Below are 13061 nucleotides of genomic sequence, written 5' to 3'. Positions count from 1 at the left end.
GGGTGAGGTGGGGACAAAGATTGAAGGTTCCTTCTCACCACGCTGTGTCACACCCCATCCCCAGGTCACACTTAGAAAAAGCCAAGCACAACAGCTCTAAGGAAGTGCTTAGAGTATCCATTTGGCTTGGAGCCCTTTCTTTCCATGCCTAGAGTATCACTTTCCTCTAATCTCTACAGCAATGGGCAGCCCAATCCTGAGCTGCCCGGGGCGCCCAGGCTCGGAGGCACTGAGGAGGGCTGCCGCCGAATCCAGCACCTCCCATGCTACTGCGGGTGGTGCCTCAGGAGAAGGGGACGTTTGCCACCTTCCCCCGAGTAAAGTAAGCAGCCCTGCGCACAGCCCTACATGAGCGCCCTGGATCCTGCGGAGCGCCCACCCCCCCGGCACGCCTCCCTCCACCCTCTCTCCCCCCGGTCTCCCCCTCTCTGCCCCACCGGTCTCTGCCCCACCCTCTCTGCCCCACCGGTCTCCCCCCCTCCCCGGAATGCCTCCTCCCCACCCCCACCTACCGTTCCGTAGCTTGACGGTCCAGGAGACCACCAAGCCGCGGGAGCTGGGCGACCGCCCGGCACTAGCCCAGCACTGGCCAGCGCTGGGCTAGCATGGGCGGGAGCCCAGTGTTGAGCCCTGCGAATGTGCCTTACGGCACAGGATTGGGCTCTAAAGTGTTTATAAGCAGCAAACTGCCCAGTGCATCAGACACGTTGGTTCAAAGGTTGGAACACCGTTGAAGAATGTGTTTCTTGTTAAAATAAAATAAAACAGGATCAGAAATGTATGTGAGAGACTAATTACACTTTAGAAGTGCTATCTTGGGAAAGTCTGAAGCCACAGATCAAACAGGGGAGAGGGACATGTAAACAGTAGCCTGCTCTCTTTCACCCCTCCCCCCAGCTTTATACATGAATGGAATGCTTCCTAATATTTTGGATGCTTGGCAACTGTGGCTCATACTCTATGTCTACAATATGTGGCTTGACTGAGTAGAAGGTGGCTTCTTATGTTCTACTAGTTAATGATTGGCCTGGAGGTGGGTGTAAGACCTCCTTTGTGATATTTAAGCATCCCCTCCCCAACACACACACACACACACACACACACACTACTATCCTTCATAATGGTGGGCATTTTTCTAGCAATGCATATAGTTAACAACAGCGAGAATCTTACTTACAGAATCACCGCAATAGGTACCAAATCCAAATACTGGAATTTTGTTCCCATCATTCATTGTAAGGACGTGATCTTTGCCAAGTGCCATCTCTTTCAAGTTCAAACGATTGCTCAGAAGAGGCTGGAACTTGGACCAGGTCCTGTGAAAGTAGCTGCTGCAGAGAGAAGAACCAGTGTTAGTGAGCGTGAGCGAGGAATGGCTACACTTTCATTCCAGAAAAAAAAAGGTAGGCGGGGAAATTGCATACCTCGTGCCAGAACATTATCAACATTATGCAACACTACCACTGTGAGTCCAATCTCTGACTTGGCCCAAGCAAAGCTATATATTGAACTAACAAATGCTTGACATAATAGAAGCAAGCTTGCAAATTATTCAGTCTCTCTTCGGGCTCTCATTCGACACAGAAAATGCAAAACCAAAATAAAATAAAAATATGTTCAGGCAGGCGTTAATCCAGTGAAGCTTAGCTTTCTGAATGCCAAAGGGGCAAGAAACCAAAAACCAAACAAAAAAAGCAGGAACTATATTACTGTAATTAGATCCCTGACTCTTGGGGCTTTGCTGGAGGATTGGATTACAAAAGTACTTGCTGAAATAATTTGGCAAGAAGTAGCAAAAACCATGCAGCAAGTACATTCTGTATTTGGGTGCAGATCCCAGAGGAACCACATCAGTTGTTGTGAAGGGGGCAGTCTAGAAAAACACAGAGGACAACACTCTGTGGCCTGGTCTCCCATCTCTTTCTTTGGGTATTTCTTTACCCAGTGTGTAATCAATCTGTGGAACTCCTTGCCACAGGATGTGGTGATGGTATCTGGCCTGGATGCCTTTAAAGGGGGATTGGAAAGTTTTCTGGAAGAAAAGTCCATCACACATTACAAGCTCTGATGGCTACACACAACCTCGTGGTTTTAGAAGTAGGCTACCTCAGAATGCCAGGTGCAAGGAAGTGGCAATAGGAAGCAGGTATCTTGATGTCCTGTGTGCTCCATGAGGCATTTGGTGGGATACAGGAAGGTGGACTAGATGGGCCTTTGGCCTGATCCAGCGGGGCTCTTCTCATTTCACATTGGTAGAAAGCACCAATGGGGAAGGAGTGATTTAGATCAGGGCCATGGCACTGGAGAGGTTTAACCTTTTCCCCCACGCTTTTTTCCTGATAAGTTTTTCACATGCAGAACTTTGGACTACCTGCAGATAAGAGTGCATATCAGACAATAAACCCTACATGCATAGTTGGTGAAATCAGAGATAGGGCAGGTGTACTGTGTAGGTGGGGAAGTAAGGCACATGCTCATTCCCCACCAAGTGTGTGGGAGCAATAGGTGAAAGTATTGTCTGATCCAGCCCTCAGAGTTACCTTCTTTTGCCACCAAATTCTTTTTAAAGCACAGTGTTTAGCTCGGATGTCACTTGGACAAAAACATGCAGGTACAGAGGCCAAAATGGTGTGGAGATTGGGGCATGACATGGGAGGGATGAGGAGGAGTTGACATAACCTTATCCTAACCTCCCTTCAAACAACAGACATGCCCAGATATGCCCCCAACCTAGGAAAATTGCGATGCCAATTACAGAGTTGACAGGTAAGAGTAACCCCACAGGGTACAATGGGGAAGGGGAAAAGCAGCAGAAAAATTACACCCTACTACCCTCACCGTACCCATTTTCTTACAAAGGGATACAGGATACAGACTACATTTGGCAGCCAATCACAGCACACCAACCCTTGTATTAAAGCCCTTCTCAGGGAGACAGCAGTTCAAATGATCAGACACATGACATGGGGCTTTACATATCTGATCTCTCAAAGAGGAATTTTGAGGATGGGAACCAGAGGCGTATCTAGGGCAGAGCCTGAGGGGGCACATGACTGCCACCAAGTTCCACCCAGTCACTTGAGGCTGCTGCAGGGTTCACAGTGCCTCCTTCTGGCATTGGGAAAGGCTCCAAGTCTTCCCTAATTCTGGGAGAAGATGTGCAAAGTTCTGCCCTCAGTGAGAACACTGATGTTCTCCCGAGGGCAAGGTGCTGCAGGCTAGGCTACGCCTCCTCCTGACATCAGGGAAGGCACCCAGCCTTCCCCGATGCCAGGAGAAGGTGTGTGAAGCCCCATGCTTGGGGAGAACATCACAATGTTCTCCCCAAGGGCAGGGTATGGAGGGCTGTGCAGTGCCTGCTCTTGGCATTGAGGAAGGCTAGGAGCCTTTCCTGATGCTGGGAGAAGGCGTGCAAAACCCCGCCCCAGGGAGAAGCCGGGGCAGTGACATCATGACGTTGTGTGACATCAAGGTGTTGCACCGTGTGATGATGTTACTGCCCCAGGCACCTCTGATGGCAATCATGGTGAAAGGGCACCTGGCCCACAAAGGGAGCACTTTGCTCAATCAACCTCTTGTACGGCATGACAAGTATGGCAAATATTTGGTTAATACTTGCCTTATCAAGTATTGCGAGCTGGATAGACGTTCACACAGCTAGCCGCTGTCCGGCTGCACGGCTTGCCTATCTCCCAAGGTCAGAGCGCAGGCACTCCCGGGAACAAAGACTACACAAGGCAGACATCCTCCACCAAACGCCTCTTTACTATGTACAGTATATACAACACAACAGTCCAGATAGCACACAAATCACAGATCACACTGACGTAGCCTTCGGCACAAACTCTACTCTGCATCTCCCACAACCCAGCTTACCCTTGCTGGAATATATATGAGCTACAGCCAATCCAAGTGGGCCAAAAAGTGCAAAGTCACTCTGATGGTGCATGGGGTGACATACAGGTGACAGTCACCTGGTATGCATCACCAGATAATAATAATAATAATAATAATAATAATAAACTTTATTTCTATCCTGCCCTTCTCCCCAAAGGGACCCAGGGCAGCTTACAACATATAAAAACAGATTATTCTAGAAGATAATTTCACAACAGATAAAAACATATTAAAACACATTAATGGAAACCATAAAAACAGTAGTCAGATAAAAGTCAGATTAAAAAGAGCATAAAACAGCAGTTCTTAGAGGAATCAGGCCTGTAAAAAAGCAACTAAAAGATGTATAAAAGATGTTAAAAAGGCCATGAAGTCAGGAGGCTTGTTTAAACAGCAAAGTCTTCAGGCCTCGCCAAAAAGCCTCAAGAGAGGGAGCCATTCTCAAGTCAAGGGGAAGGGAGTTCCATAACGTTGGTGCCACTACTGAGAAGGCCCTATTTCTTGCCGTCGCCCCACGTACCTCCTTAGGCGGCGGCACTTGTAAAAAGGCCTTCTCTGATGTCCTGAGAGGATGAGCCGGATTGTACGGGAGTAGGCGATCTCTAAGATACCCTGGCCCAGAGCAGTATAGGGCTTTAAAGGTCAAAACCAGCACCTTGAATTGGGCCCGGAAACGAATGGGCGGCCAATGTAGCCCCCAGAGAAGCGGGCTGACAGAGTCAAACCGCCTAGCTCCAGTGACCACACGGGCCGCCGCATTCTGCACTAATTGCAGTTTCCGAACCGTCTTCAGGGGCAGCCCCACATAAAACGCGTTACAATAATCTAACCTTGATGTCACTGTAGCATGGATCACCGTGACCAGGTCTGCACAATCCAAGTATGGCCGCAGCTGGCGCACCAGCCGAAGCTGAGCAAAGGCCCCCCTAGCCACAGCCGCCACCTGGGAATCCAGGAGCAGCTGCGAGTCCAGGTGGACCCCCAAGCTGTGGACCTGCTTCTTCAGAGGGAGTGCAACCCCATTCAGAGCAAGCTGATAATCCAGCACCTGCATCGAGGATTTCCGAACCAGGAGAGCCTCTGTCTTATCCGGATTTAATATCAGCTTGTTAGCCCCCATTCAGATCCTCACTGCTTCCAGACAGCGCTCCAGGCCCTCAACCGCCACCCTGGAGTCTGGAGGAAAGGAGAGATAAAGTTGGGTGTCATCAGCATATTGATGACACCCCACTCCAAACCCCCGGATGACCTCTCCCAGCAGTTTCATGTAGATATTAAATAGCATGGGGGACAGAATTGAACCCTGCGGCACCCCGCACCTCAAAGGCCAGGGTGTCGAACAGGCATCCCCCAGCACCAACATCTGGGACCAACCTTCCAAGTAGGAGCGGAACCACCACAAAACAGTGCCTCCAACTCCCAACTCGGCCAATCGGCCCAGAAGGATACCATGGTGGATGGTATCGAAAGCCGCCGAGAGGTCCAGCAGGACCAACAGGGACGCACTCCCCCTGTCCAGTCCCCGGCATAGGTCATCCACCAAGATGTTGCATCATCCTCTCCCAAGATGCCGTGCTGTGCTCAGTCAGGCCAAGGCTTCAGGGCCTGCTATTATCCAGGCTGTAAATTACTAGCAGTCCTGGGGATGATCCCTTAACACCCCTCCTAATTTCAGGCTGGATAGGTACATTTCAGATTCAGGTACATTGGTTACACATTTGGCACAGCTACGTTTTACAGTGGGTACACTGGCAGCATTCATTCTTGCATTGTTACAGATTTACACAGATTGCATGTATTATATATCAACATACGGTTTTCATTCCCAATTCTTCTAGTAAGCCATAATGTTTGGTAGCGCCTAATGGCTTCGTCATTATATCCACCAGCATCTGCTCTGAGGGGCAGTACTGTAGCACAATCAACCCTTCATTTATTGCTTCTTTTACATTTGCGTATCGTATACCAATGTGCTTGGTTCTGGTTTTTATTTTGTCGGACGCTGCCATGCTGATGCAGGCTTGGCTATCTTCAAGGACAGTGATTGGCTTTTCGCTGTCCACACCTAGGTTTCTAGCTAATTGTCGATACCATATTAGCTCCGTACATAATTCTGACAAAGCACCATACTCGGCTTCAGTACTTGAAAGTGCTACGTAATTTTGTTTGACGGATTTCCATCCTATCAGGACACCTGCGTATTGTACTCCCATTCCCGATGTGGATTTTCTTGTCTGCACATCTGTGCCCCAGTCTGCATCTACATAGGCTAGCATTTCTCTCTCCCCCTTTGGCTGGATAGTCAGGACATAGTTTATTGTTTCCTTTAAATACCTCATTACTCTCTTTACCGCCACCCAATGCGCTGGTTTGGGCTGCGAGACGTATCTACTTAAGATTGAGGTGGCATTCGCCATGTCAGGCCTGGATGTCTGCGCAAGGTATAAAAGACTTCCAATCGCCAATTGGTATGCTGCTCTATCACACTCTGGGCTGTCCTCGTACGCTGCCTTCTGAAACTCCTGTACCATTGGAGTTTTGGCCCCTTTACACAGCTCCATATTAAATTTGCGCAGGAGCTGTTCTATCTTGGGCCTTTGGTGCCAGTAGTACGCCCCTCCAGGCGCCTTGTCAATACATACACCCAGGTATTGGTGGACCTCCCCCAGATCCTTTAACTTGAATTGCTGGCTTAGTTCCTGGACAGCCCTGTTTACCTGTTCTTCTTGGCCTAGCAACAATAAATCATCTACAAAGCACAATAGCGTTATGTGTCATTTCCCCCCCCCTTTGATAAATGCAGGGATCTGCTCTGGCGGCTTTGTAGCCCAACAGTTTTAAGGTGGCATTCAGGCATTCGTGCCATTCATGGCCAGCTTGCTTCAGGCCATAGAGGGCTTTCTTTAACTCCCAGACCAGGGGTCGGCAACCTTAAACACTCAAAGAGCCATTTGGACCCATTTTCTGGAGGAAAAAAAACCTCGGGAGCCACGAAACCCTTTTGACATCTAAAATGAAGATAACACTGCATATATAGTTTTTTTTTACCTTTATGCTCTTATAGGTCCCATTTTTATAATGTAGCCCCCTCTTGTAGCTTTTAGTTAGTTTTGTCATACATTCTTGTCCTGTGTTTTCAGACAGCTGGTCCTCTATTGTGTTTTGCCTGATTCCAAGGCCATTCTCTGCCTGGAGAATTATGCCCACTTTAAACAAATTAGCTCCCCTTCTTTCCCCCAACAAATGACCCTGGTTCTGCCCTGCACTCCTGCTGGACCCCACCTCCAGGGTAGCTCGCCTGTTCAACCTGCAGAGGTCCTCTCTCCTGCCAGTAGCCTCCTGCCACTACAGCAGACCCTTGGTCCTCAGCAGGTCTTGGGCATAGCAGCCACACACCAAACTCCAGTGTCTCCAGCAGTCCATTAGTCACAAAGTCAGTCAGAGTATCCAGGGCAGAGTGCAAAGTCAATAAGCCAAGTCACAGTCCAAGGTCAGATTCCAAAGTAAGTCAGTCAAATCAGTCAGAGTATCCAAGTCAAAGTCAAAAAGCCTAGTCACTCTCCTCTCCAACCTGCACTCCTTCTCCAACCCACACCCCCCTTCCTGCCTCAGGTGCTCCTTATATCCCTGAGGGCCCTATTGCCTTCAAGTGGCTGCAGCTGTGCAGCACACTCTGCTGGATGCCCAGGCCTTACCCTTAAAGGGGCCACTGCTGACACTACATCTACCTCCTCACCAGATCTTCCAGGATTCCAATACATATGGCGGTTATGACATCTGCTTATCTTACATGGATACTAAAGAATTCCCCCCACCTTCCAGAGGCACCCTGCTGGAAGGAAAAAAGGACACAGACTCCAGAGGTGGGGAAGAGAAGAAGCCAGAGCTGGGGGGGGAAAGATGGGGGGCAGCCACAGGCCAGCTTCTGCCCTGCCTGCCTGCCTGCCCGCCCTCCCTCAGGCTGCAATCCTCTCCACACTATCCTGGGAGTAAGCCCCATTGACTACAATGGGACTTCTGAGCAGACAAGTTGGTTGGAGTTCTCAGGTTGCAGTCCTCTCCACACTTTCCTGGGAGGAAGCCTCACTGACTACTTGTGAGTAGACCTGCATAGGAGGGGGCTGAGGCTGCAGCCCTCCACACCTTCCTGGGAGGAAGCCCCACTGACCACAGCAGGGCTTACTTGTGAGTAGACCTGCACAGGAGGTGGCTGGGGCTACAGCCCTCCACACCTTCCTGGGAGGAAGCCCCACTGACTACAGCTTACTTGTGAGTAGACCTGCACAGGAGGGGGCTGAGGCTACAGCCCTCCACACCTTCTGGGAGTAGCCCAGGGACTACATTGGGCTTGCTCTCGAACAGACCTGCGCAGGCTCCCACTCACCCGTCCTTGCGCTTGGCCTTGAGCAGGCTCCAAGGCTGCCATCCCAGGCACCCTTTCATGGGAGTAAGCTTCATCCGCTGTAATGGGGCTTACTACTGAGTAGACACACAGGATGTCTCTTCAGCTGTGGAGGAAAAGCCTCTCCTTGCACTGAGTGGGGACCTGCAAGGGCTCGCAATGGCTGAGGAGGAGGGTGTCCTGCTGGAGAGTTGGGGAAGGGAAAAACAGGGAGCTTAAGCCTGCAGAGCGGGCAAAATTGAAAAGGGAAACCAATGCGGGGCAGGTGGGGGTGAAGGGAGAGGAGGGCAGTGAGCTCAGGGGGTGGAGGGAAGCAGCCTGCCTTCCCAATACGGGTGCCTCCTGTTACCCCCTTTGCCACTTTCACCGGGAGGAGCCGCAGCAGACAGCTGAAAGAGCCGCATGCGGCTCTAGAGCCGCAGGTTGCCGACCCCTGTCCCAGACTGTCCCTGGTATTGGACTGGTAAACCCTGGTGCCTCAGTCATGTATAGTGTTTGTTGTAGAGGGGCGTTCAGAAACGCGGTATCGAAGTCTAAATGTTTTGCTGCCAGGGCAAAGCATAATGGTATGCATTGGCTCCTAAGGGTTGGGGCAAACGTCTCATCGTAGTCAGCGTTTAGTCGCTGAGAAAAGCCCTGTGCAACTAAACGGGCACGGTAAATGTCTCCATTCGGAGACGGTTTTATCTTGTAAATCCATCGTGAACTTATGACATGCTGATCTTTAGGCAGCTGTGATCTGTAGAACACGCCCCTTTCCTCAAGGGCTTTATATTCCTTGTTCATGGCTTCCTGCCATTTCACTCTTTCCCCTTACGGTAATTCTAACATTTCCTCATAGGAATTTGGTACCGTTACATTACAGATCGTGACATACTTTGTTACAGCATTAAACCCATACCTTTCTGGAGGGATCCCTTTGTTTGCTCTTTGAGAGCGTCGAGGGATTTCTGCCGAGATTTCTGCCTGAGCCTTTGGCTCCTCTTTTGGCAGTTCTGGGGTTAACTTTGCATTCTCCCCTGCTAGGCTGTCCAACCCCTCCTTCTCTGGCTTATCTCCCTGCTGCAATAAACTTTCAGCTGGTGAACTTGGCAGGAGTACCATGCTTTCCTCCCTTGCCTCCCTGTTCCATCCTTCCTGCTCATTAAATACTGCTGAGCAAGATATGGTCAGCTTATGATTTCTGTCACAGAACCGGTATGCTTTTTCCCCTGGTTCATATCCTAGAAACGTCAGTTTGAGGGACTTGTCGTGGCGTTTGCGTCTAAATTTTCTCGGTACATTTACCCAGGCGGACACCCCAAATATAAGCATGTGTTTCAGGGATGGGGGTTGTCCGTACAACGCCTTGTATGGAGTTTTGTTTAGGGCAGACGTCCATAGACAATTTATTATATAATTTGCCGTCAACACAGCTTCCACCCAATATCTCCTTCCCAGGTTTGAATCAGCCAACAGAGCACGCATTTTAGTCTGAAGTAAATCATTCCGTTTCTCAACCATACCATTCTCGGCTGGTACGCCCCTATTGATTAACCTTTGACAGATTCCTTGTGCTCTCAGCCAGTTTTGCAACTCAGTGCAAGTGAATTCCGTCCCCCGGTCTGTTTGAATATGCCCAACCTTGTGCGCATACTTGCGCTCCACAAATCTCACCCACTCACAGATATGCTGGCAGGTCTGAGATTTCGCCTGCAGCAGATAACAGAAGCTGAATCTGCTGTAGTGGTCGATCAGGACCAGAACATACTTCGCATGCCCAAATGATTCCTCAAAGGGGCCTATTAAGTCAGTGAAGACCAATTCAAATGGTTGGGATGTTTGTCTATTACTCTTTTGAGTTACCGGGCATGCTTTTGACTTAACCTTCTTGCAGGTCTCACAGTCAAGATAATTTGGACACTCCTCCAATGTTACCCCACAGGCACTTTGCACTGTTTTCTCCAGTACAGTGTAAGAAGGGTGGCCAAGCTTCCTGCACCAGAGATGGGCACATTTAGCATAGGCACCTTCATTCTGGAACAACTTGGAGGTGTTTACAGAGGGGGGTGTACGTTCCTCTAACACGTACAGCCCACCTTTCTCAGTGCCCTGTGCACACACCTTGTTACCTTTTACAATTGTACATTACCCGTTTGCAAACTTTACACAGAAACCTTTCCTGTCCAAGGCAGCAACACTCAACAGATTGTGCTGCAGTTGAGGAACATACAGTACATCATTCAAGGACTCACCGAACCCTGGCACTGAAACTGTGCCCTTCCCCTCAACCGGGGAGCTGAGTCCATTTGCCAGATTCACGGCGGCTTGAACAGCTGGCTTCAAGGATGTGAACAGTTCTCTGTCTCGGGCAACATGCTGGCTGGCCCCGCTGTCAACCAGCCACCGGTGCTCACTGCTCTGTTCCACCACCTGGACCACCGAGACGTTGGAGCTTCTGTAGCCTCTCTGGTGCCTCGTGTCCTTCCTCCCCGCACCTTGGCCCTTCAGGGAGGGACAGGAACGTCGCAGGTGCGATGCGGAACCGCATGCAAAACAGCTTTTGACGACGAGCACACCAGGAATGTCAGCATTTCCCTGGACAGCAGCCTTGTTTGTAGCAGCCTCCCTTGCTCGGGATTCCTTGGCAGCCTGCCCCCGCTCTTGCCGGTTGTCGGCTCGCTTCTGCTCCTCCTCCACAAGCCGGCCGGTCAGATAAGCAAGGGTTAGCTGTCGCTCCGGGAAGGCTTCCAGCGTTGTCACAAGCGTGTCGTAGGACTCATCCAGCGAAGATAGCCCAATAAAAACTTTGTGCAATTCTGGAAACGACACTCCCCTTTCATCCAGCTCGGTAAATAGTTGCCGCATGGCACGGAGATGCTCGGCAACACTGGTGCTGGGTTCCAATCTCTTATGATACAGCCGTCGCATCAGGCTGATCTTAGATATGGCAGTCAGCAAAGTAAGCTTCTCACAGCGCATTCCAACACTCGTGCGCCAACTCTATGCCGCGAACGTGGATCAACTGGCTATCTTCCAAGCCCAAAATAATAGTGGCCAAGGCTTGCTCATTTGCAACGTCCATTTCTGGGCTCTCGTCCAGCTGTGCAGTTTGAACGACCTGCCACAGCGACTGCTTGATAAGATACATACGCATCTTAACAGACCAGTCCATATAGTTGCTCTCATTGAGCTGGGTCAGTGGATATGATGTTGCTGCAGCCATCTTTCAGGAATGTACACAGGTCTTGCAGATAGACTTTGCTCTGCAGACTCAACGGGGTGCTCACAGACATGCTCGGTACAGCAGACGCAGGCAAGGGCAGTTAGAGAGCAGCTGGGCCCATAACCTGTTGTGAGCTGGATAGACGTTCACACAGCTAGCCGCTATCCGGCTTCACGGCTTGCCTATATCCCAAGGTCAGAGCGCAGGCACTCCCGGGAACAAAGACGACATAAGGCAGAAGTCCTCCACCAAACGCCTCTTTACTATGTACAGTATATACAACAGCAACAGTCCAGATAGCACACGAATCATGGATCACACTGATGTAGCCTTCGGCACAAACTCCACTCTGCATCTCCCACAACCCAGCTTGCCCCTGCTGGAATATATATGAGCTACAGCCAATCCGAGTGGGCCAAAAAGTGCAAAGTCACTCTGATGGTGCATGGGGTGACATACAGGTGACAGTCACCTGGTATGCATCACCAGATGTTGCATCATCCTCTCCCAAGATGCCGTGCTGTGCTCAGTCAGGCCAAGGCTTCAGGGCCTGCTACTATCCAGGCTGTAAATTACTAGCAGTCCCGGGGATGAACCCTTAACAGAAAACAGACAAAAACAAGTGACAGATAACAACACAATTTCCAGTAATTAAAAGTCAACTAAAAACAGTATAAAATGGCCTAGGCAGCAAATGCCATGCACAAAAGGACTGTTTTTAGTCCCCACCAAAAGGCTGGCAAGAAGAGTGCTTCCTCTGAAGGGAGGGGCTTCCAGAGTTGAGGTGCCACTAAGGAGAAGGCCCTGCTCTTTGTGGCTATCAGCAGTGGAATTCCTCGCCACTGTGCCAGCCAAGCCTCCCCTCACAGGGGCCTTCTGGAGGCCAAAAACCATCACTTTCAATTTTGGTCAGAAAACTGGAAGTGATGGTTTTCAACCTCGAGAGGTCCAGGGAGGCTGTGCAAGGCCTCTCTGACCCTCAGAAGGCCTTTGTGAAGGTAGGTAGTGGGTCCAGGGGGGCAGCACCTCCAGGGAGTGGCACCCGGGCACGGGGGTGGGCGGGCAGTGGATGCCACCCTGAGGTATCTGCCTCCATGGATGTTGTGTGACAGCTCCTCCCCACTAGGTAACGTGCCCACTTAAGGCTGGTTAGTTTCCCTTTGCTAACTCACCCGGGTAGTAAGCACGCGTCAGAGTCAAGTCCCAGTCCAATAAATGCAGATTGCCAAATCACAGTCCAAAGTCAATATGGCAGGTCACAGCCCAAGGTCAAAGTCCAGGTAAGCCAGTTAGTCAACGCAAGGTGCCAAATCAGAGTCCAGAAATGATATGCCAGGTCACAGTCCAAGGTCAAATTCCAGTCAGGTCTCCTCTGGGTCAGGTAGTATCTCTCTCTGGGTCAGGGTAGCCTTTGGTCCTTCTGAAGCTGCCTTTTATCCTTGGTGTCCCATTAAGTGCAAATGCAGCTCAGCTGTGAGCTACCTCCTTAGCTCATTCAAAGTCCCATCAAGGTCAAATGAAGCTCAGGTGTCCAACCAGGTCTCCATTGGCCTTGAT

The 13061-nt window shown here is 50.3% G+C and overlaps 1 protein-coding gene across 5 annotated transcripts in view; it reads right to left on the bottom strand.

Moving 5' to 3' along the window:
- The window catches only part of LOC136657021 (aldo-keto reductase family 1 member C3-like), a 59120-nt gene extending 48239 nt beyond the window's left edge, over positions 1 to 10881 (bottom strand). Inside the window, exons 1-3 of one of the 5 annotated variants that reach the window (XM_066633589.1) lie at positions 9201 to 9284; positions 3620 to 3766; positions 1178 to 1331 (exon numbers count right to left, since the gene is read on the bottom strand). In XM_066633589.1, coding sequence (XP_066489686.1) covers positions 1178 to 1264 — 87 coding nt within the window. In that variant the 5' untranslated portion in view covers positions 1265 to 1331; positions 3620 to 3766; positions 9201 to 9284. Of the gene's footprint in view, positions 1 to 1177; positions 1332 to 3619; positions 3767 to 7195; positions 7296 to 9200; positions 10180 to 10533 lie in introns of those variants that run through there. The other 4 variants (XM_066633590.1, XM_066633587.1, XM_066633586.1 and 1 more) reach the window with 4 other exon arrangements.
- Between the last annotated feature and the right edge of the window lie 2180 nt (positions 10882 to 13061).

Source organism: Tiliqua scincoides, chromosome 7 (genome assembly GCF_035046505.1).
Source record: "Tiliqua scincoides isolate rTilSci1 chromosome 7, rTilSci1.hap2, whole genome shotgun sequence".
NCBI lineage: Eukaryota > Metazoa > Chordata > Lepidosauria > Squamata > Scincidae > Tiliqua > Tiliqua scincoides.
Note: the sequence above shows the minus strand (reverse complement) of the source record. Positions and strands in the feature narration are given on the sequence as shown.